The sequence below is a fragment of the Lynx rufus genome, unplaced genomic scaffold (assembly GCF_022079265.1).
Source record: "Lynx rufus isolate CCGP_SWC_20201006 ecotype Redwood Valley unplaced genomic scaffold, mLynRuf1.p SCAF_9, whole genome shotgun sequence".
Classification (NCBI taxonomy): domain Eukaryota; kingdom Metazoa; phylum Chordata; class Mammalia; order Carnivora; family Felidae; genus Lynx; species Lynx rufus.
In genome coordinates, this window is record NW_025814897.1 from 109,081,954 (window position 1) to 109,102,559 (window position 20,606).

At 62.4% G+C, this 20,606-nt stretch overlaps 2 protein-coding genes across 5 annotated transcripts; one reads left to right on the plus strand and one right to left on the minus strand.

The window, feature by feature from the left end:
- Window positions 1–177: 177 nt before the first annotated feature.
- EHBP1L1 (EH domain binding protein 1 like 1) lies at window positions 178–16,253 on the plus strand. Of its 4 annotated transcripts, none has more exons than XM_047072426.1 (19): window positions 178–532; window positions 3,267–3,324; window positions 3,957–4,052; window positions 4,344–4,397; window positions 4,489–4,667; window positions 4,758–4,900; window positions 5,486–5,554; window positions 5,647–5,809; window positions 5,944–6,688; window positions 8,406–8,563; window positions 8,652–8,700; window positions 9,132–9,794; window positions 13,540–13,609; window positions 13,730–13,785; window positions 13,875–13,998; window positions 14,265–14,364; window positions 15,335–15,408; window positions 15,493–15,607; window positions 15,741–16,253. In XM_047072426.1, the coding sequence occupies exons 1-19, from the start codon at window positions 429–431 to the stop codon at window positions 15,838–15,840; spliced, it is 3,120 nt and encodes a 1,039-aa protein (XP_046928382.1). In that variant the 5' UTR covers window positions 178–428; the 3' UTR covers window positions 15,841–16,253. The 4 variants fall into 4 exon arrangements, with proteins under 4 accessions (XP_046928382.1, XP_046928383.1, XP_046928381.1 ...); XM_047072424.1 differs by having other exon boundaries at window positions 179–532; window positions 5,944–7,945; XM_047072427.1 differs by lacking the exon at window positions 5,944–6,688 and having other exon boundaries at window positions 5,647–5,687.
- Window positions 16,254–16,620: 367 nt separating this feature from the next.
- Window positions 16,621–20,324, minus strand: KCNK7 (potassium two pore domain channel subfamily K member 7). The gene is made up of 3 exons (XM_047070665.1): window positions 19,072–20,324; window positions 17,315–17,713; window positions 16,621–17,062 (listed from the first exon to the last, which is right to left on the minus strand). Exons 1-3 carry the CDS (start codon window positions 19,586–19,588, stop codon window positions 16,857–16,859), a joined length of 1,122 nt encoding a protein of 373 aa, XP_046926621.1. The 5' UTR covers window positions 19,589–20,324; the 3' UTR covers window positions 16,621–16,856.
- Between the last annotated feature and the right edge of the window lie 282 nt (window positions 20,325–20,606).

Genomic DNA, 20,606 nt, shown 5'->3' on the forward strand with positions numbered 1-20,606 from the left:
CGGCGCTGCGGACCGGGCGTCCCCCTCGGTACCCCTCCCCTCCCCGCCAACCGCGGTAGAGGCGCGAGGCCCCGGAAGCCGGGCCGCCCCGCCCCCCGCTCCCGCCCGGGCCCCGGCCCCCGCCCCCGCCGGAGCCCCGCCCGCCTTCCGACGGGGGTGCGGCTCCAGGAAACGGCGCGCTCGCCGCTCAGCGCTCCAGCGACCCGACGCGCCCCGGACAACCCGCCGACTCAGCCGGACCACCCGGCGGGCCCCAGCGGCCTCCCCGGGGAGATCGGCCCCGGGTCCGAGCCTCGGACATCTCCGACGGACGGGACGGGCGGCTCGGATAGCAGCCCCGGAGGCCATGGGGACCCAGGGCCGGCCAGCGGTCTCGGGCCAGCGGGAGCCCAGAGTCTGAGGATCCGGCGGCGGGGGCGGCGGGGGCCATGACCTCGGTGTGGAAGCGCCTGCAGCGCGTGGGCAAGCGGGCCGCCAAGTTCCAGTTTGTGGCCTGTTACCACGAGCTGGTGGTGGAGTGCACCAAGAAATGGTGAGTGACAGGGAGGCCTGGGGGACTCCGCGGGCTGGCCGGGACCCTGTGGCGGCGCCGTTGAAGCCTGAGAGAACCCTGCCCCCAACCCAGGGGCCAAACAGGCCCCTTGCCCCACTTTGGGCCCTGGCGTCCCAGACAGAGATTCAAAAGTGCCTCTGCAGTTTGTGGGGCCCCTAGACTTGGTGGTGTGGGTAGCTGTTGGGGAGTGGAGGTCAGAATTTGCAGGCCTGGGAATCTGTCTGTCTGTGCCCACACCTTCCTCGGCTGCGCTCAGGGCTGGGGGAAGGGAGGCCTCCTGTTTTTTTGACCAGAGGGATGGTTCCCGGTGGCATCGGAAAAGGGAGCAAATTTTGAGGTCTGCGGGTGGCCAGGCCGCGGCAGAAACCTCCATCGACGGGTCCAGCTCAGAACAAGGATGTTGCCCCCTCCCCCTCTGCCCACTTGTTGAGCCAGAGGAACACGCACGCACACACCACACACGCAGGCCTCAGCCAGAGTGGATGCTGGGAGGCTGGATAAGTCTCCACAATGTCCTTAAAAGGGGAAACTGAGTACTGAGAGGGATGAGGAGGGAGGCAGGGATCGGCTTAAAGGGGCCTGAGGGCCTAGAAGGCTGTGAGTCTGGGAAGAGAGAGGGCTGAGGGAGGGCGAGGTGGCCCGGTCAGGGGGAGATGTGTGAGAGGGCACAGAACCTGGCTCAGACTCCCAAAGGAGCCGGGGGCATCTTGTTCACATGGCTCCCACCCGCAGCTGCCCGGACCCCTGCGTCACACCCTAAATATACGTGCTCACTGGTGTCGGCTTCCCTTGGCTGGATTAGGGCGCAGCTGTGGGGGCCTCGCCCGCCAGGCGGGGCTAAATTTAGGCTCCCAAGAGAAAGCTGCTGGGGCAGGAAGGGATCGCGGGGTCCAAAGGGAGGGGAGTGAGCAGGAGGCTAGGGTCCCTTGGGCAGCAGCCAGAGCCGTGGTTTTGACTGGGCCAGCTGGAGGGCCCTTCACTCCATTTGGCGAGGCCCAGAGAAGACAGGGGCTGACTAGGGTAACACAGCACAGGGCTAGGACTTGAACTCTGGTCTCTGGCTGCTGCCTTCTGCCCCAGCATCCAGGATGAGCCCAAGGGGACGCTGGGCATGGTCCCAGAGAGCAGGCCTAGGGTGCGGGCAGTGTCAATGCATCTGAGTCACGGGGGTGGGCAGGGCCTACTGGGCTTCTGAGCTAGGGGCCCAGGCTAGGAAGCTGCCCCTGCCCAGATCTCAGGCTCCCCAGGAGGGCGTGCCTGGCCTGAGTCAGGCTGCCCAGCCAGGCCCCGCCCTCTCTAGGCACCCCTGTCTGCTTCCCCTTTCTGGGAAGGCCCCGTGGTGGTTACTTTTGCTCAGCCATCACCTGCAGTTTGGGGTTGGGGAGAGGAGCTTGGCTGCAGGCTGGCGGGCTCTGCGCTTGGCTTTGTGACCTTGCCTGGCTCCCAACCTCTCCGGGCCTCAGGATTCTCAGGGGTTGACGGGAGAGCCATTTATCCTGGCCCTGCCTACAGAGGGGCAGTGAGGTGGGTGAACCTAAGTGCCCTGGCCTGGGGCCGGGTGCAGGCAAAGAGGGCTCTTGTACTGCCCTCGGCCTGATGGTCCCCTCAACCACCCCCACCCTCGTGGGCAGCACTTGGACCCTCTAACCCAAAAGGACCTTCTCCCCGCACCCACGTGTTATCGCTGTGGGGCTGGGCCCTGCACGGGCAACTCTTGGCCCTTGTTTTGTCTGTCTCTTCACGTCTCTGCCTCTTCTCTGAGTCGGGCCCGGTGTATGCAGTTGGTTTGGATGTCACCTTCTGGAAGTCTTTCTTGATGCCCCTTGTGGGAGTCAGGGGCCCTGCAGAGCTAGAGTCCAGGGCTCTGGGTTTGAGAGGTGGGGGCATGGCTGGCTCTCAGGGCCTCTGAGCCCAGCGAAGGGCTGGACGTGGAAGGCCCTGGGTGGTTGTCTGATGACAAACTGACCCTGTGTGTCTCTGATCACCTCCCACCCTCTGCCCCTCGCTCTGATCCCGAGCCCCCACCCCCCCCACCCCCGCTCCGTCCCCAACCTCGGACCCTTGCACTTGCCATCCCTTCTGGAACCCTCCTTCTCCAGAGCCTCACGAGCTTGTCCCTCCCCCACTCATGCCTTGCTCAGACACCCCAAGTTCAAGGAGACCCCAGTGGCTCTCTCCCATCTCCCTGAAGCCAGCGTGTTCACTTATTTTCTTTCTTGATTGGCCCTCCACCCCTACCTCTGTTGTCCTCAGCCCCCGAAAGGGTCTCATTTCTTCTGTGCTCTGCTCTGCCCCTAAACCGGGCTGGGCTCACAGTGCACACTCCCCACATATTTGTGAGTGATGGGGTTTGTTTTCCTCCAAGTCTGTCTCTCCCTGTGTCTCTGAGTCTGTGTGTCTCTTGCAGGGTCCTCGCTGTGTTTATGTGTATCTCCCTGTCTCTGTGTGTGCCTGTCTCTCTATATGTCTCTGTCTCTCTGGCTGCCTGTCTTCATAATCCCTGTCGGCCCACACACATCTGGGCCTTTGCCCTTCTGCCCTGGGCCTCACCCTGCCTCAAGCAGCTCCACCCTGCTCCTGGCGGCTCCAGATAATGGGCTGTCCAGTCCCTCTCCTGGGCGAGGAGGGTGTGGGCAGAAGGAAGACCCCGGAGGAGATGGAGAGGCTGGGCGAGTGGGCCCGACTGAGTAGCCCCCTCTCTCCCCACCCCTAGGCAACCGGATAAGCTGGTGGTGGTGTGGACCCGGCGGAACAGACGCATCTGCTCCAAGGTGGGGGAGGTTGTCAGCTGGGGGGTCCAGGTTGGGGGTGAGGCCAACAGTGGGTGCGGGGTAAGTGGGTGAGGACTGATGGGAGAGTGGAGTCAGCTTCGGGTTTGGACCAGAATCCGCAGAAAGGGGGCTCCTGGGTGGCTCAGTTGGTTGAAACTCCGACTTGGGCTCAGGTCACCGTCTCGTGCTTCACGAGTTGGAGCCCCGCGTTGGGCTTGCTGCTGTCATCTTGAGGCTGCTTCGGATCCTCTGTCCCCCTCTCTCTGTGCCCCTCCCCTGCTCGTGCTCTCTCTCTCTCTAAAAACTAAATCAACGCTAGGGCACCTGGGTGGCTCAGTCGGTTAAGCATCTAACTTCGGCTCAGGTCATGATCTCGTGGTTCGGGGGTTCGAGCCCCGCATTGGGCTCCGTGCTGACAGCTCAGAGCCTGGAGCCTCCTTCGGATTCTGTGTCCCCCTTCTCTCTCTGCCCTCCCTTGCTTGTGCTCTCTCTCTCAAAACTAAATGAACATTAAAAAAAAAAAAAAAAAGAATCCACAGAATGGAGAGAAAGATGAGGTCAAGTTTGGGGGTAAGGACAGGGGACAAGGGGAGACTTAAGAGTCAGGGGAGGCTTCAGACTGCTCATTGCAGGCCCACAGCTGGCAGCCCGGCATCCAGAACCCGTACCGGGGCACCGTGGTGTGGATGGTGCCAGAGAATGTGGACATCTCTGTGACCCTATACAGGGTGAGTCTCTAACCTTCCTGCGTAGGTGGGAATGGGAGGGGCCGATTACAACCCAGGCAGCCACGAGGGATCCCGGTGTGTTATCCATCCAAATCAGAACGGAGGGGTGAGGCCAAGAAGCAAGATGGGGGTGGGGGTAGCCTGCTCAGTGTGGGTGGCCCAGGAGGTCTCTCGGGAGCGGGTAGCACGCACACATAGCTGCTAGAAGCAGCGTGAGAGACGGCTGGCCCTTCTCCCCGTACCGCCCTCACCCCAGCAGCCCCCGTACTCACCAGTTCCCCCTTTTCCCAGGACCCTCACGTGGACCAGTACGAGGCCAAAGAGTGGACGTTTATTATTGAGAATGTGAGTGGCCGGGCAGGCAGGGGCTTGGGCTCTTGGGGCCTCGGGGGCGGCACTGATGCTCCTCCCCCCGGCCCTTCTCCCCGGCCCACAGGAATCCAAGGGGCAGCGGAAGGTGCTGGCCACCGCAGAGGTGGACCTGGCCCGCCATGCGGGGCCCGTGCCTGCCCCAGTCCCCCTGCGGCTGCGGCTGAAGCCCAAGTCGGTGAAGGTGGTGCACGCGGAGCTGAGCCTCACTCTCTCGGGGGTTCTGCTGCGCGAGGGCCGTGCCACGTGAGTGCCCGTCCTCCTCCCTTGGCCTTAGTCTGTAATCTCTGTCCCCAGCCCCGACCCCTGACCTCTGACCCCCCACCCCACCCCCAGGGACGATGATATGCAGAGTCTTGCGAGCCTCATGAGCGTGAAGCCTAGTGACGTGGGCAACCTGGACGACTTCGCTGAGAGTGACGAGGAGGAGGCCAATGGTCCAGGTGCCCCTGAGGCACGGGCTCGTGTCCCCCAGCCAGGTGGGCTCACAGCCTACCATGGACTGAGATCTCCAAGACCTAGGGAGGGTGGGGGATAAGCCTGCCCATAAGCCCCTCGCTGTGCCGGGCCAGGGCCTGCCTTGAGCACGCCCAGTGAGGGGGCTCACTACGGCCCGGGCAGCCCCAACCTGCCCCGGCAGCCCTGACTGTCCAAACTTGGCTCCTGGTCCTGCGGCGGCCTGGGTTCTTGGCTGAGTCCTGCAGGATGGGTTCCCAGAGCCGCTGGCCCTCTCATCAGCCCTGAGCGGGTACCTGCCCGGAGACGGCAGGGCCAAACGCGCAGAGGGGAGTCTGATCTCCCCAGCCCTCGCCACCCACCCTGGCCCTCCTCGCTGGCTTCCTCATCCCTCCCTTTTGCTTGTTAAGGCTTTGTTTCTGTCTGTCCTTGTGGTTCTCTCTCTCTCTTTCTCTGCATTGGAGGGCCTGTCTCTTCTCGCAGGCCGGGGCGGTGCCCTGAGGCTGGGGCGTTTCCCAGGTAGGCCCAGGACTCTGGTTGGGGGGAGAGGGTCAGACCTGCAGGGCCCTCCCCTGGGCTGACCTGCCCCCCCACCATCCCCACCCCAGATCCCCCTCGGGAGCTGAAGACACTTTGTGAGGAGGAGGAGGAGGGCCGGGCCCAGCACCAGCAGGCAGGTGAGGCCCAGGCTCGGGTTGGGACCGGGGAGGGAATGGACCTCCAGCCTCAGGGCCCAGGCCTCAGCACCCCTCCCTTCCTTCCTCCCCAGCTGCCAACCCCTCTAGTGTGGAGGATACCAGCCCGGCCCCTGTGAGTGCCCCTGCGCCCCCAGCCAGGACCTCCCAGGGCCAGGGGTCTGAAAGAGCTACTGTAGCAGGGGGCCAGGTGGGCCTCAAGGCCCCAAGGCCCCCGGGAACCCCACCAGAGAAGAGGTGAGCTTTGGCACGAGCCCTGTCCCCTGCCCACTGTTAGAAAGCTGCACTCCTACCAGCGTGCCTTTCCAGGGCCCTAGGAACCTGAAGGGCGGGGATGGGGCTAAAAATGCTCTCTCCTGCTCTCTCCCCAGGTCTTCAAGACAGCCAGGCCAGGAGGCGGCCCCCACCCCAGCCCCTCGGCTCCGGAAAGGCTCTGATGCCCCCTGGCCCCTAGTCCCCCAAGGGGAAGATGAGGCTCCCAAAGCCTCAGGGGATCCCCCGGCAGGAGTGCGTTCTTCTGGGCAGACCCAGGCCCAGGAAAGCCCGCAGGAAGGGACAGAAGCTCAGGGAGCCAGGCTGGCCCCAGGCATTGAGGGTGGAGGCTCCAGAGACTCTTTGGGGGGGCAGAAACCTAAGGTTAAGGGGAGGGGCGCTGGGGATAGGCGGGGGGCTGGGGGGACGGACACTGAGCAGGAGTCAGGAGTCAGAGAGGTGAACACTAAGAGGTCAGACGTCAGAGCCGGGGAGGCTGAAGAGAGTTTAGAAGGGAGTCAAGTGGAAGCTGAGCAGATGTCAAAGGTGAGACATGTGGACACGGAGGGACCAGAGGCTGTAGGGGTGATGTCTGAGGCAAGATTCAAGGGGACTCCCGAGGCTCCTCCAAGGGGCTCTCAGGGGAAGACGGGGGTCAGGACCAGGGATGAGGCTCCCACAGTCCTGAGCCCACCCCCAGCAGACCCTGCAGGGCACACCAGGCATCTCGGTGACCTCAGTGGGGCCAGGGCTGCTGCAGGCCAGGAGAGAGAGGGTGCAGAGGTGAGAGGCAGAGCCCCTGGTGTTGGGGGGACAGGCCTGGAGCAGGGTCCCTCTGTTGGAGCAGCAAGCACCAGGCCCCAGGTGAGCGGGTACTGGGGACCCCCGCCAGCAACTGGCCAGGGGGTGATGTCTAGGGATCTGGGGGTCTGGGAGGCAGAGACTCGGGATTCAAGGGTCCTGGGAACAGAGACGGGGGTGGCAGAGTCAGAGGTCCTGGGGACCCAGGAGACCGAAGTGGAGGGATCAGGGTTCCCAGAGATAGAGATGGGGACAGCAGAAGCCAAGGCGTCGGGGGCCCAGGAGACACAGATCGTGAGATCAGGGCTCCTAGAGTCAGAGGCTGCTGGGATGGCAGAGTCTGAGGAACTGGGAGCCCAGAAAACAGAGGCTGAGGGTTCAGGGTTTCTGGGGACAAAGACTTGGACGGCAGAGACTGAGATAGTGGGGACCCAGGAGGTAGCTGGTGGTTCAGGGATACTGAGGATAGCAGCTGAGATAGCAGAATGTGAAATATTGGGGGCCCAGGAGACAGAGGTGGGAGGTTCCCGGATGCCAGAGACAGAAGCTGGGACGGCAGAGGCTGAGATACTGGAAACCCGAGAGGCTGAGGTGGGGGGTTCAGGGATAAAATCTGAGACAGCAGGGACCCGGGAAACAGAGGTAGGGGGCTCAGGGATCCCAGGGTTTGAGACTGAGACAGCAGCAGCGGAGATACCGGGGACCCAGGAGATAGAAGCTGGGGGTTCAGGCGTTCCCAGGATAGAAAATCAGATAGCAGGAGCCCTGGAGACAGAGGTGGGGGGCTCAAGGGTTTCAGGGCCAGGAGTTGGAAGGGCAGAGGCTGAGGGACTGGGGACTCAACAGACAGAAACGACAGTTTTAGAGGCTGAGAAGGACAAGGCTAAGACTTTGGGGGTCCAGGAGGCAGAGACTGGGCTCTGGGAGACTCTCCAATATGAAGCTTTGCAGGATTCCGTCACTAAGCGTGGAGTTTTAGGGCCCCAGGGAGCAGAGGCAGAGACCACAGTTTTGAGGGCCCAGGAAGCAGAAGCTGAGGTGCTGGGAGTTTCAGAGGCCAAGTCTGGGGCTTGGGGGGCCCAGGAAGCAGAGACGGAGATTTTAGGGCCTCCAGAGAACGAATCTGGTATTTTTGAGGCCCAGGAAGCAGAGGCCGGGTTCTCAGGGACTGAGCAGGGACAAGAAGCCGAGGGAAACCTCCCGGAGGCCAGCCTGATTGAGGTGCAGGTGGCCAGCGGGGCAGGGGCTGGGGTGCCCAAGCCCTCGGGGGCCTCTTCCCCAGAGGAGCCTGAAGAGGACGGGAGGCTGCCAGGCAGCCAGGTAGGGATGGGGGCCGCCGAGGGCCCAGTCCGCTGCTTTCCACTAACCTGGGGCTGAGCTAACGGCGGCTCTGCATGGACCCACCTGGTCGACTGGGGTGCGGTGGGATAGGGGCTCAGCTTCAAGGAGCCCCCCTCACCCTCTCCTCTCTCAGGATGCCCTGGCTCCCCCATCTGTCTTCCCTGGGCTGCATGGACCCGGACACCCCTAAGCTGATTTTCTGGGCTGACCTTGAGGTGTGGCTGCTGGTGACCTCTGATCTTGCCTGGGGGCCACTGACCTTTTAGGTGACCTTGGTAGATAACCACAGAGCTGGAAACCCTTTGCCTAGTCCCAAGGCTCTGGCCAGTGGTCTCTGGTGACCCCTGCAAACCCAGAGCCAGGGCTATTTTGTGCCCAGGGGTCAGAGGGTATACAGGTCTTCCGTTCACATTCCCTGAGCCCATCCCTGTGTCCCTAGGCACCACGTGCTCTGGTCAGCTCCAGTCAGTCCCTGCTGGAGTGGTGCCAGGAAGTCACCGCTGGCTACCGTGGTGTCCGAGTCACCAACTTCACTACATCTTGGCGCAACGGCTTGGCCTTCTGTGCCATCCTGCACCGATTCTACCCAGACAAGATGTGAGCGGCCAGAGGGGGTGGGAATGAATGAGGGAGCCTGCTGGGAGGGCAGTGTGATTTCAGCCTCTGACCGGCCCTCTCTCTGCAGCGACTACGCCTCCCTGGACCCACTCAACATCAAGCAGAACAACAAGCAGGTGAGATGGAGAGGGAGCGATGCCTGGGGGGAAAGGGTCCAGAGCCAGGCCGTAGATCCAACATTTAGGGTCCGTCTGTCCTTAGGAGAGGGACCTACGGGCTGCAGGGCCCCAGCAAGTGGGTTTGGGAAGTTCTGTCACTTTTTCACCCTCTTGGTCTTTAAACTGTTCGTTTTTCTTAGTTTTGTTTTGTTTTAAAGCCTATTTCCCCCAGATGGTTTTTCCAAAACCGCCCTTTGGTGTGCAGTTGCTGGGTGACGCGGGGGCGGGCCCTGTTGCTAGATTTCCCCCAATAGAAGGGTGAAGGCGTTGCTAGGCAAAACCCCGGCGTGCCAGTCGCGGGGATTCCTCCGGCGGTCCTGGGCGGGGCCGCAGCGTCGCTGGGTAACACCCGCCGCCGCCGCCGCTGATCCCCAGCGCACCGTTCCCAGGCCTTCGATGGCTTCGCGGCTCTGGGCGTGTCGCGGCTGCTGGAGCCGGCGGACATGGTGCTGCTGTCGGTGCCCGACAAGCTCATCGTCATGACGTACCTGTGCCAGATCCGCGCCTTCTGCACCGGGCAGGAGTTGCAGCTGGTGCAGCTGGAGGGCGGCGGCGGCGCTGGCACGTACCGCGTGGCCAGCGCCCAGCCGAGCCCGCCCGACGGCCTGGACGCCGGGGGCCTGGCGCAGCGGCTGCGCGAGCACCGGGCCGAGGCGCCGGAGGAGCCCAAGGGGCCCAAGGGGCCCAAGGAGCCCGAGAACCGCGCGGACGGGGCGGCTCCCGAGGCAGCCTCCAAGGACCGCGGTGCGGAGGCCGCCCCGGAGGCGCGCTCCGCGGAAGCCCCTGCCGACGGTCCCGGAGCCCGGGCGTCCGTGCCCCCGGCCGAGGGGCTGGTGAACGGGGCGGGGGCGCCGGGCGCCGGGGGCGGCGTGAGGCTGCGGCGGCCGTCGGTCAACGGGGAGGCCGGGCCGGTGCCCCCGCCCCGCGCGCACGGTTCCTTCTCCCACGTGCGCGACGCCGACCTGCTGAAGAAGAGGCGCTCGCGGCTGCGGAACAGCAACTCCTTCTCGGTGGAAGACCCGGACGCGGGGGCCGCCGGGGCCGCGGCTGCGGTGAGTGCCCTCCTGTGGCGCGGGGTCGAGGGTGGCCGGGCAGAGAGGGATGGGTCCTGAGGGGCCCCAAGGGCAGAGACGGCGCAGGGGCGGCGGCTTCAGGCCCGCAGGACTCGGCTGGACGCTTTCTGAGTGCGGGGGCCGTGGTGTCCGGGAAGAGTCCCCCGGCGACGGAGTGGGCTTCTGTTCAGGGGACACATGCAGGCCGAGGCCCCCCAGGCCCAGAGCGGCCGCCTGGGCAGGGTCTCCACCTTTGCTGCCAGCTTGGAATCTATGCTAATGGTTCTTACTGCCTGACACCCAGGTAGTGGAATCAGGGCTGTAGCAGGAAGTTCCTAGGAGGCTCCATCGTTGTCAGCACTCAGCACGCTGCTCTTTAGGGACTGTGAAGTGGGTGGGGGCGTTTCTTTCCCTGCCGTTGGCCCTGGGTCGCTCAGCAGCCACCATTGCCCTGTAAGCCGGCCAGGGCTTCTGTCCTCAGCGGGGCCGGCTAGGGCCTCCCTGTTCCAAGTATCTCTGATTCGGATCTTTAACTCCAGATCCTGGAGACCCATTCTTCTCTGAAGAATTGAAGCTGGGAGACCCTGCCTGGTGTCCCCTCCACCCCACTCCCCCAGCCCCTGCATTTCTCGGGTTCGGGTCTCCCAGGGTGTCATATGGTCATTGCACTGAAGGGGAGGTGGTCCCGGAGAAGGCAGGGATTTGCTCAAGGACAAGTGCCACTGAAGTGGCTTCCCAGTTGGGGTTCCTTCCACCCCCTGCACCCATCCTGCCCGCAACAGCAGGGGCAGCCCTGTCAGGCCACCGCAAGCCTTCAGCTGCCCAGGGATGACGTTCCAAGGAAAGGAGGGAATAAACCGGGAAAGGCTTTCTGGAAGAAGCAGCCATGTGAGCTAGGCTGATAAGATGGGAAGAGATGGTTCTCAAATGGGGGGACCTGCTTAAGTAAAAGTGTGCTCTTAGCAGGAAAGCTCAGGTCTCCTTTAGGGATCTGCCAGTCGTCTCCCACGAGGTCCGCAGGTTATAAGGCTGGTTTGGAGAACGGGAGCCTTGAGCAGGTCAGAGGCACAGCATTGTGAATGAGAGACAGAGAGGGCACCAGAGGCACCCCTAGGAGACGTGGTACGCAAGGGCCAGAGGGACACAGTCACCCCTGGCCTGTCTGTTGTCCTCTGGCCACAGTCTCATTAACATATGTCACTGGCTCCTTAAATCTTAGAGGGGAGGCTCCGTCCTACACCCTTCTCTGCCCAAGTCCCAGCATCTGGTCCTTCTGAGCCAGTCCCCTCCGGAGCCCTTGTCCCACAGGAGATCTGTGACCCACGGGGCTGGAGGGGACTCCTCCTTATTGGCTGTTCCCATCCCCCATGCCCTATGCATGCAGTAGGAGGTGGTCAGGCCTGTCCCTGCCCTTGGGAGCTCCCAAAGTCCTGGATGGGATGAAGTCAGGCACCTTGAAGCTGGGGTGGGGCCGAAGCAACGCCTAGAGGAGGGCAGGGTGCCTCTGGTGCGGCCCAGCAAGGCTTCCTGGAGGAGTGGCCATGCGTGAGGGTATAGAAAGGGGAATTGGGGTCAGACAGGAGGAAGCATTGGAATTCCCATCGGGGCTGAGTGAGTAAGCTCAGTGGCTGCTGAGGTTGGGGTTTCTCCTCCACTCTTCTGCCTCTGCCTGCTCTGTGGGTGGAGTGCACGCTGCGTGCCAGGCCCTGCCCCCATGGCCCCTTATTAGCTCCCAACTGACTTCTCACAATGTCCCTTCCGGGGAGGAATGATTACCCCATTTGCAGGTGGGAACATTGAGGTTCAGGGAGAAAGTTGAGAACACCCGTGAAGCCGGAACTATGAAACGGTGCCCTCTGCTAGGCTCAGCACTACTGGCTGGCTGGCTGCGGGACTCTGGGCGAGCCACTTAGCCTTTCTGTCCTCTTTCCCTGAGGAGAAGCAGCAAATGCCTAAGTCCTTCACGGAGTGGCCTTGAGATACTACTTCAGGGTGCCGTCAAGAAAGGGGAACTGTGTTCTTCTCCAGATGCCTTTCTGGAACCCTGCCACCCCCAGTTTCCACAGGGTTCGGATTTCTCTCACATAAAGACAAACAGAAGCCCAGGGAGTATGACTGGCCCAGAGGCAAACAGCCAGTGGGTGGCCCAGCTTGGGAACACATCTTTGGATTAGATGGCCCTGGGTCCTAGGCCAGACCTATACGAGCTTCATCTCTGACCTTTGGTGTCCTGTTCTGTGAAGTGGTGATGTTATGACCCCTGAATCACAGAGCTGTTGGGGGGACTGGTGGAGTCATTATATGCACCGTGTCCAACGCATCAATGTCTAGTCAACAGCGCTAATTGGTGGGCCCTGAGTGAATTCTCTGGGCCCCATCCTGTCTGCAGGGGCTGCCTCTGGGCAGGGAGACACAGATAACCAGCAGCTATGATGGGGGTGCAAGCAGGGATGGGGGGGGCCCTGGGAGGCCATGGAGGGGGGCACTCTCCGGGCTTCAGGAGGGGTGAAGTTCGGGAAGAGAGACAGAAAGCTGTGTGGGAGCCCGAAGGGGCCTCATGGAGGTGGAGCCGAGCCGGGTCATGAAGGTTGCTGATGTCAGGTTTCCCCAGATAGAGGCCAGTCCAGGCTGAGGAAGCTATTTGGGGAAGCGAAAGTCCATTGCTATGGCCAGCGGCTGGTGTCTGGGTGGGGTCTGGGGTAGTAGGAGTTGAGGCTGGAGCTGCCAACAGGCCTTGGCAACAAGATTGGGCGCTGAGAGGGGTCGGGGGGCTGGGGGAGTGACACCATCCGGTGAAGGTTTTAGGAAGACCCCTCAGTTGTGACTTGAGGATAGAGTCAGCAGGCAGGGAATGGGTAGTGGCCACTGACAGGGGCCAGAGAGGATGGCATCTGACCGCCATCTGTCCAGGGACGCTTCTCAGAGAAGCGCAGGATGGAGTGGACAGTGGGGTAGTTCAACCTTCTCCCCACCCTGTGACCTAGAAGGGTGGCCCGAGCAGGAGCCATCAAAGGGGCCAGGCTATCTGCTGACCTGAGCCCCCGGAGCTGACCCCCCACCCACCCAGCGAGTCGCCAGGGGCAGGGCACATTAAGGGCCAGCCCTGCCTTTGGAGACTGAAATTGGTAGGCCCAGCCCACCTGACCCGTTCTGAGTGTTCTACGAAGAGCACAGCAGTCTGGGCGTGGGAATTGATAAGGTGGGAGGGTGCCCCCTTTTGGCCAGGATATGGAGGTGCTGGCCCAAGATGGCCTGGGTCTGGAGATGAGGTGCATGCATCAAGGGAGCTCAGTGTCACCGCGTGGGCCCCTGGCCACGATGGAGACTCAAGCACCGGGTGATGGGAGTCGGAGGTGGCCTGAGGGAGCTCCAAGCAGGAAGGGGCGAGAGGGAGAAGGAGAGGCCCCAGCCAGGCCCCTCACAGCCTTTCACCCCTGACTCTCACAAAAGCCTTGTAAACCCAGCCCAGGGAACAAGGACTGTGAGGCTCCCAGAGTGGGTGTGGACTGGCCCAGGATCACAGGGCCAGGCAGGGTGAAGGCCATGGCCTTCCCTTGGGGAGGCACTTTCCCTGGAGGGGACGGAGGGTGGAGTTCTGTGCATGCAGGACTGGAGAAGCAGCTGGGGTGGGCAGGGCCTGGAACTGAGGGCCTCTCCTCCCCTGCGTGTGCATGAGGCTCTGGCTGGCCCTAGGGCAGGGCTGTTGGGGAGCCCTGCAATCCCTCACCGGCCCCTTTCTCCACAGGAAGGCCTGGGCCCTGACCCCAGCCCCGCCCCTGGCCCATCTACAACCACAGCCCCACAGCAGCCCCCTGGTGAGTAGTTGGGAAGGAGTAGTGACCCAGCTCAGTTCAGGCTGTTCACAGATCCTGAGCTGGGGACGCCCTGGGGGCAGCTGTCAGATGGAGGTGCCTTAGCCCGGTCTCTGTCTGCAGGTGGGAGTTCCCCACCGGAGGAGCCACCCCCAAGTCCAGGGGAAGAGGCTGGGCTGGTAAGGAGGGCTGAGGAGGGAGGAGCTGGTGGGTGGCGCTTCCCAGGCAGAGCCTGGACTGAGCCCCCCCGCCCCCCCCTTTTCTGCAGCAACGGTTCCAGGACACAAGTCAGTACGTGTGCGCAGAGCTGCAGGCCCTGGAACAGGAGCAGAGACAGATAGATGGGCGGGCAGCGGAGGTGGAGACACAGCTGAGGAGCCTTATGGAGTCAGGTGGGGCAGACATCTGGAGTCCACTCCCCAGCACATGCCACCAGATCTGCCCAGCCCTGCAGCCCTTCCTGATCCGGGGAGGAGTTGGGAGGAGGCAAGGCTGGGGTCTCTGTCCCCATTTACAGCGGGACAAGGGAAGCAGCTTGCCGGAGGCACCAGGCTCCGGCTTCTGGGATGCCGTAAGGAAGCGAGCCCCGATCCCCCGCCACCCTACTCTTGCCACCTGGGTTGACGGCAGGCCTGGTGACTGTCCTGGCCGGGTTCAGGTGCCAACAGGTTGCAGGAGGAGGTGCTGATCCAGGAGTGGTTCACATTGGTCAACAAGAAGAACGCTCTCATCCGCAGGCAGGACCAGCTGCAGCTGCTGTGAGTGAGCCCCTCCCGCTCCAGGCCCCGCCCCCAGCCCGCCCCGGGCGAGCAGGACCGAGGGGAATCTGGGCCACTTTGGTTAGAACTATTCGCTACTTTCTTCTTTCTGCAAAGGTCTTTTTGGAAAATTGCTCAGTCACCTTATTTTCTTCTTCTCAAAAGTCCTGTATGAATTGTACACCTCTTTTCTTGGTACTGTTTTTATGAATCAGAAAACTAAGGCCGAGAGAAAAACGTGGTACAGGCAAGTCAGGGCTGAGTGCCTGTTCCTTTGACCCTTCCAATAAGAAAAACTGAGGCCCACAGAGATCTGAGCTGGTTTCCAAGTGGGGTCAAAAGCAACTCTTGACCATGATTGCTTTGATAGTCCCGCAGGATGAAGGCAAGTTTGCCTCCCTTTTGGATTTTAGATCATTTTTCAGAATAATTTTAGTGTCCCATACTTGCTGCTGATGAATAATGTTCATCCAAATGATCCTGCAAGGTTGTTTCCTAATTTAAAAAAAAAAAAAAGAAAGAAAAAGGGAGGGGTGCCTGGGTGGCTCAGTCAGTTAAGTGTCCCGACTTTGGCCCAGGTTATGATCTCATGGCTCATGAGTTCGAGCCCTACGTTGGACTCTGTGCTAACAGCTCACAGCCTGGAGCCTGCTTCGGATTCTGTGTCTCCCCCTCTCTCTGCCCTTCTCCCACTTATGCTCTGTCTCTCTCAAAAATAAATACATATTTAAAAATTAAAAAATAAAAAGCAGTGGGGATGGGAGGAGACACTATAAGCATCCAGCATTTGGAGAACAGTTGGAAGGAAGATGATCTGGGGCAGGGACGGGGGTATAGCACTTTCCTCAGCCCAGCCCTCCACACGAACTGGTAATGAGGTGGGATGGGAGGCCAGGGAGTAGTCAGAGCCCCGGGACCCCTTCCTCTCCTGTTCCCCTTTTCCTGACCCACCCCGCACCCTCCACCCCAGTATCGAGGAGCAAGACCTGGAGCGGAGGTTCGAGCTGCTGAGCCGGGAGCTGCGGGCGATGCTAGCTATCGAAGGTGGGAGATGGGGCCCGGAGAGGGTGAGAGCCAGTACGGAGCAGGGACGGGCGCCTCCTGACCCTCGGCCTCCTCCGCCCTCAGACTGGCTGAAAACGGCCGCGCAGCAACGCCGAGAGCAGCTTCTGCTGGAGGAGCTGGTGTCGCTGGTGAACCAGCGGGATGAGCTGGTCCGGGACCTGGACCACAAAGAGCGGATGTGAGTGGGGTGGGGACCGCGCTGGGAGGGGGGGGGGGCGTCTAGGGGCGGATTCCCGAGGAGGGCGCGCTCTGGCCAGGGGGGCAGACTAGGGTTGGGGCCCCGACTCTGACTTCAAGCCGCTCCCTCCCAGCGCCCTGGAGGAGGACGAGCGCCTGGAACGCGGCCTGGAGCAGCGGCGCCGCAAGCTGAGCCGGCAGCTGAGCCGGCGCGAGCGCTGTTCGCTGAGCTGAGGCCTCAAGCAGTCGGACCGCAGGCTTTCTCGCTGCCGCGCCGGGTCGCCGCCCCGGACTAGCGCTGCGGAGGACCCGGGCCGCACGGACGCGGCGCGCCGCCCGTAGGGGCCGCCGTCGCCCCCGTGTGGGGGGAAGAAGGGCGGCCTCTGGGGGCCCGACAGACAGGAGCGGCCGGACGGCCGTGCCGTCCGGGCCGTATTTATTTGTCCGTGTGAGTGTGTGTGCGTGTGTTCGCGGGGCCTGGGGGTCCCAGGAGCACCCCTACAGAACCCCTCCCCGATGGCAGGGCCCGGGCCGGCCAGCGGGGGGACAGGGATGGCCGGTGAGCCGCTGCGCCCCCGCCCTCCCCCCTTTCCTGATCTTCGCGAGCAATAAAGTTGGACGAGGCCACACCAGGCCTGCCTTTCTCAGCCCTGGGGCTTTCAATAGACGGAAGGGGGCGGGGCTAGGCCGATAAGGCTGTCTGCGATCCGAAGTGGGGCTGGGCGGGTTTTGAGTTTCCCAGATGCGGCGGAGGACCCCCCTCGGCCTTCGCCTTCAAAGGATGATGGGGCTTAAGGATGGTGGGGTTTGGGTCGTTGATCGCTTTAGGGATCCCATTTTTTAAAATTTTTTAAAAAAATTTTTAACGTTTATTTATTTCTGAGAGACAGAGAGAGAAAGAGTGCAAGCAGTGGTGGGACAGAGAGAGGGAGACACAGAATCGAAAGCAGGCTCCAGGCTCTGGGCTGTCAGCACAGAGCCCGATGCGGGGCTGAAACTCACAAGCTGTGAGATCATGACCTGAGCCCAGTCGGTCGCCCAACCGACTGGGCCAGCCAGGCGCCCCTAGGGGTCCCATTTTGAAAGAAGGGACCAGAACAGGGCTATTGCCTTTCCCTTTAAAAAAACAAAACAAAACAAACCACTATTGCCTGAGGTCCTTACAATCACACCCTCCCCTCCCTTCACTGGGGGCTTCCTCCTCAAGCTCGTCCACCTGAACAGAGCTCAACTCCATCACCTCGCACCCATCAGCAAGTTGGGGTCTGTTCTGGGGCTGCGGCCAAGGGTGGCAGGGTGCTCAGGGCCAGTTCATCTTGGCCTAGGATGCCGCTTTGGTCTTCAGCCGTCCGCGGGCCACTGGACCCAAAGAACTTCACCACGGTGCGGACCTGTGGCAGCTCTGAGAAGGTCTCCACGGCCAGCAGCATGGCCAGGAGCCCGAGGAGCAAGTAACCTGGTGAGGAGAGGTTGCTGGCACGGCTCTGGCAGTGCCCGTATGCTGCCTGCCGCCTCCCAGCCAGGTGACCCGCCACCCCGGCACCCGGCGCCACGCAGAGGTGCCGTCAGGGTTCTACGACTCCCACACCACAGCCCGGGGCAGGGTTCCTCCACCTGGGCGGCTCGGCCTCCCCAGTGGTTTACGGAGTCGTAGTCCGGGCGCCTCTTCCCTCCTCTCGCCCTCACGCTCCTTGGCAGCTGGACTCACCGAGAAGTGCGAGCTGGCCCAGGTGGTAAAGCACCGGATGCAGGCCACGGCCGTGACCCGGCAGCAGGTCCCCCAGGCCGATGGTGCTGAGGGAGCTGAAGCAGAAGTAGATGGCCTCCAGCAGGCTGCAGTCACCCTGGACGCCCCACAGCACCAGCGCTGGCAGCAGCACGAAGGCGCCAGCCACTAGCAGGCCCAGTCCGGCTGCCCGTAGCAACGCGGCCCTGGCCGGGGCCGGCCGCCAGTAGGCCGCTACCCAGGCCCCTGGGCGGCTGAGCAGAGGCAGCAGGCAGCGGCGCAGTGCGGCCAGGAGCGCTAACGAGGCTGGCAGCCCCAGGGCCGCGTAGACCACGCAGAAGGCCTTTCCGCCCGCCGACAGCGGGGCCATGCAGCCATAACCTGGAAAGGAGAGAGGCCGTGGGCGACGAGCACTCGAGCGGGATGCCGGCTGTGGGCCCCCCCTTCCCCCAACGAGGCCTCTGGCAGAAGACCGCCCTCTAGTGGCTGAGATCGGGGGACCGGCTCCCGCCTGTGCTCTGGCTGGCTTTGCTCCTCATTCGCTGGGGGTCTTGGACAAGTCCCTTTACCTCTGTGCCCACTCTTTTCTGGGAAATGGAACATTAAAAGAGGCAGTCACCTTAGGCCTCTTGGGGCTGGGACAGTTCTGAGAACCCCTATCCTGCCCCAGAGGAAGCTTGGTTTTCTCCGGTTCCTCAGCTCTGCCCTTGACCAATACGATGCTTCCAAATCCACTGGGAAGAACGTTACGCACTCTTCCCCTGCCCAAAGGTGTCTTGAGACACCCTGTGTGCCAGGCCTTGCACTGGAATCTGAGTCTGCCCAGGCCCTGCCTTTTGGTGGAGACGACAATGAAGGAAAGTCAGTGGAGACACGACATGAACGGCGGCAAAAGAGGCAGCATGCGTGAGAGAGGGCAGTCAGGACTGGAAAAGCATGTGCAAGGCAGGGAGAGGCGGGAGAGCAGGGTGTGCTGGGAGAACAGGACCAGCTAGTCCAGAGGTTGTAAACGCAAATGCCTAGAGGGGCCAGATGTGAGACAAGAGCGTTGGGTTGGCCTGGAGAGGAAGCGTTCTGTCCAAAAGTACAGGCCTTGTTCCTCTCCAGACAATATGCCGCCTTGCAGGGATTCTGGCTCAGAGTGAATATAGCTCTCCTGATTGTCCAAGAGAAGTTGGGAATACAGATTTAGACGACATTTAGACACTCTGCAGATGTTTGTACGGACGATGTCCACTCACAGGACCAAAAAACCTCCAGGGCTGTGGGTCCCATTCCTTTATTTCCCTGCACCTTCACACATGCTGTTCGCTCTGCCAGGAATTCCGTCATCCCTCATCTCCGTGCCCTCTCGCCATGGCTAACGTTTCATCAGGACCTCCTCCCCCTGGCCACTCTCTCCGGAGTCGGTGGTCCTGACCTGCACTCCTGGGTTCACTCCATTCTCTTCTGTTAAAGAACCCACCCTACAATACCTGTTCCCCACCTTGCCTCGGGCCACGGGGTCTGGGCATCTCTCCCGGATGTCAGGGGGCGTCGGGGTGTGTGGCTGAGGAGGACACACCCTGCCTGGCCGCTGAACTTGAGGTACCAGTTGGGGTACTGGTGTGGGAAGCCCCAGCTCTGATGTCAGGCCGAGTCAGGCCTGGGATCTGTCTGGCCTTTTGGGGCTGAGGGAAGGGCTACATCGCCAGGGCCCCCCAGGAACCCCCGCCTGCCCGGCCGCCTGGCAGCCTTACCCGTGGTGGTGAGGATGCTGGCAGTGAAGAGCAGGGCCGAGGGCAGATCCCAGTTCCCAGCCTCTGAGCCATCGCCCCAGCTGGAGACCCCGCGTGCCTGGGCCGCCAGGGCGGTGCCCAGCAGCTCCTCCAGTGCCCCAGGTGGCAGGCAGGCCCCATATTCTGCCTGGAAAGCGGCCAACTCGGTCCTGAGCTTGGCCTGGAGCCGGAGGGCTGGCGGCCCCTCCAGGGCCTGAAACACCGCAGCCCCAATCCCCAGGGCCAGCAGGTGGCCCACGACCAGTAGTGGGAACCGGGCCCAGGGCCTTAGAGCCCCCATGTTGTGCCGCCTGGGGTCGGAGGTGCTGTGGGAGCTGGCGGCTCCACAGGCACCTGGGAGGGGCTGGCAGGGTGCGGCTGGGAGGAGGTGCCCGTGGGAGGCCGAAGACAGACGCCAGGGACTCACTGAGGGAGAGTGTGAATGAGCTGGAAGGGGGTCGGTCTGGGTCCCTCCTCCTAATTTCTGGGGACGAGACATTATTTGCCCAGTTCCCTGAAGCTGGGGAGATGGGGGCGAGGTGGAGTAGGTTGAGGCCCAGAGAGCGAGCGAGACTGGCTCAAAGTCACACAGGGTGGCTTATTCAGGGAGGAGCTCACTCGAGCCCGGCCCGCTCCCTGCATCCCCTCAGCAAGCACTTCTTTCTCCTGAGGACACTGGACAAGAAGACAGACACAGGTCCCTTCCCTCCTGCTGTTCCACAAGAAACCTGTTAGCAAGAGAATGTGACAAGTTTGAATTGTCACACATGCCCTGAAGTTCTGGGGGAAGGCCCTGGAAGAGTGAAGACTGACATTTCAGCTGGGGAACAGAAGCCAGTCAAGGTGGGAGAGAGCTTGGGGTGTGAGAGGAACGGCGTGGGGCAGGGGGGGGTGGTAAGGACACAGGGCCGAGAGGACAAGAGTGGCCCAGGTAGACCTATTGGGAAGGGGGTGCGAGGGGGGTACAGCAGGCAGCCTGCAAGGAAGAGGGGACAGGAGTGGGGATTTGGGAAGAGTCGGGGGGGGGGCAGGGCAGTGAGCTGAGAGGAGCCAAGGCCGCCGCCCAGAGGACGCTCTCACACCTCCATTCTGAGTTCTCCCTGAGAACCCTGTGCTGGGCCCCACTGAACACTGGGAACACGGTGAGCCTGGCTGCCAGGGTGTGTGCAGGGGCGGGGAGCCTAGACTACTACTCCCCTGAACCATGGAGGGGCTGAGCGCAAGGGCCCCGCCCCGGGGCCTGGTGTGGGGTGCCCCCCCCCCCACCGCAGAACCCGCAGAAGTGTGGACGGAACCATGAGCCAGTAAGAGAAGTGTGGACGGAGCCATGAGTCAGGGTGGTCACTCCTCCTGGTCCAGACCCTGGAATAGAGACAAACCCAGGACAAACCCCAAGATTTTGCCCAGTGGGCTCTGGACGCCCGAGCTCCGCGAGCTGGCTGTGGCGGGCACAGCATGGCCAGGGAAGACGCCCCAGGGGAGGTGATGTTGCAGCTGGGTCCCGAGGCTAAGCAGCA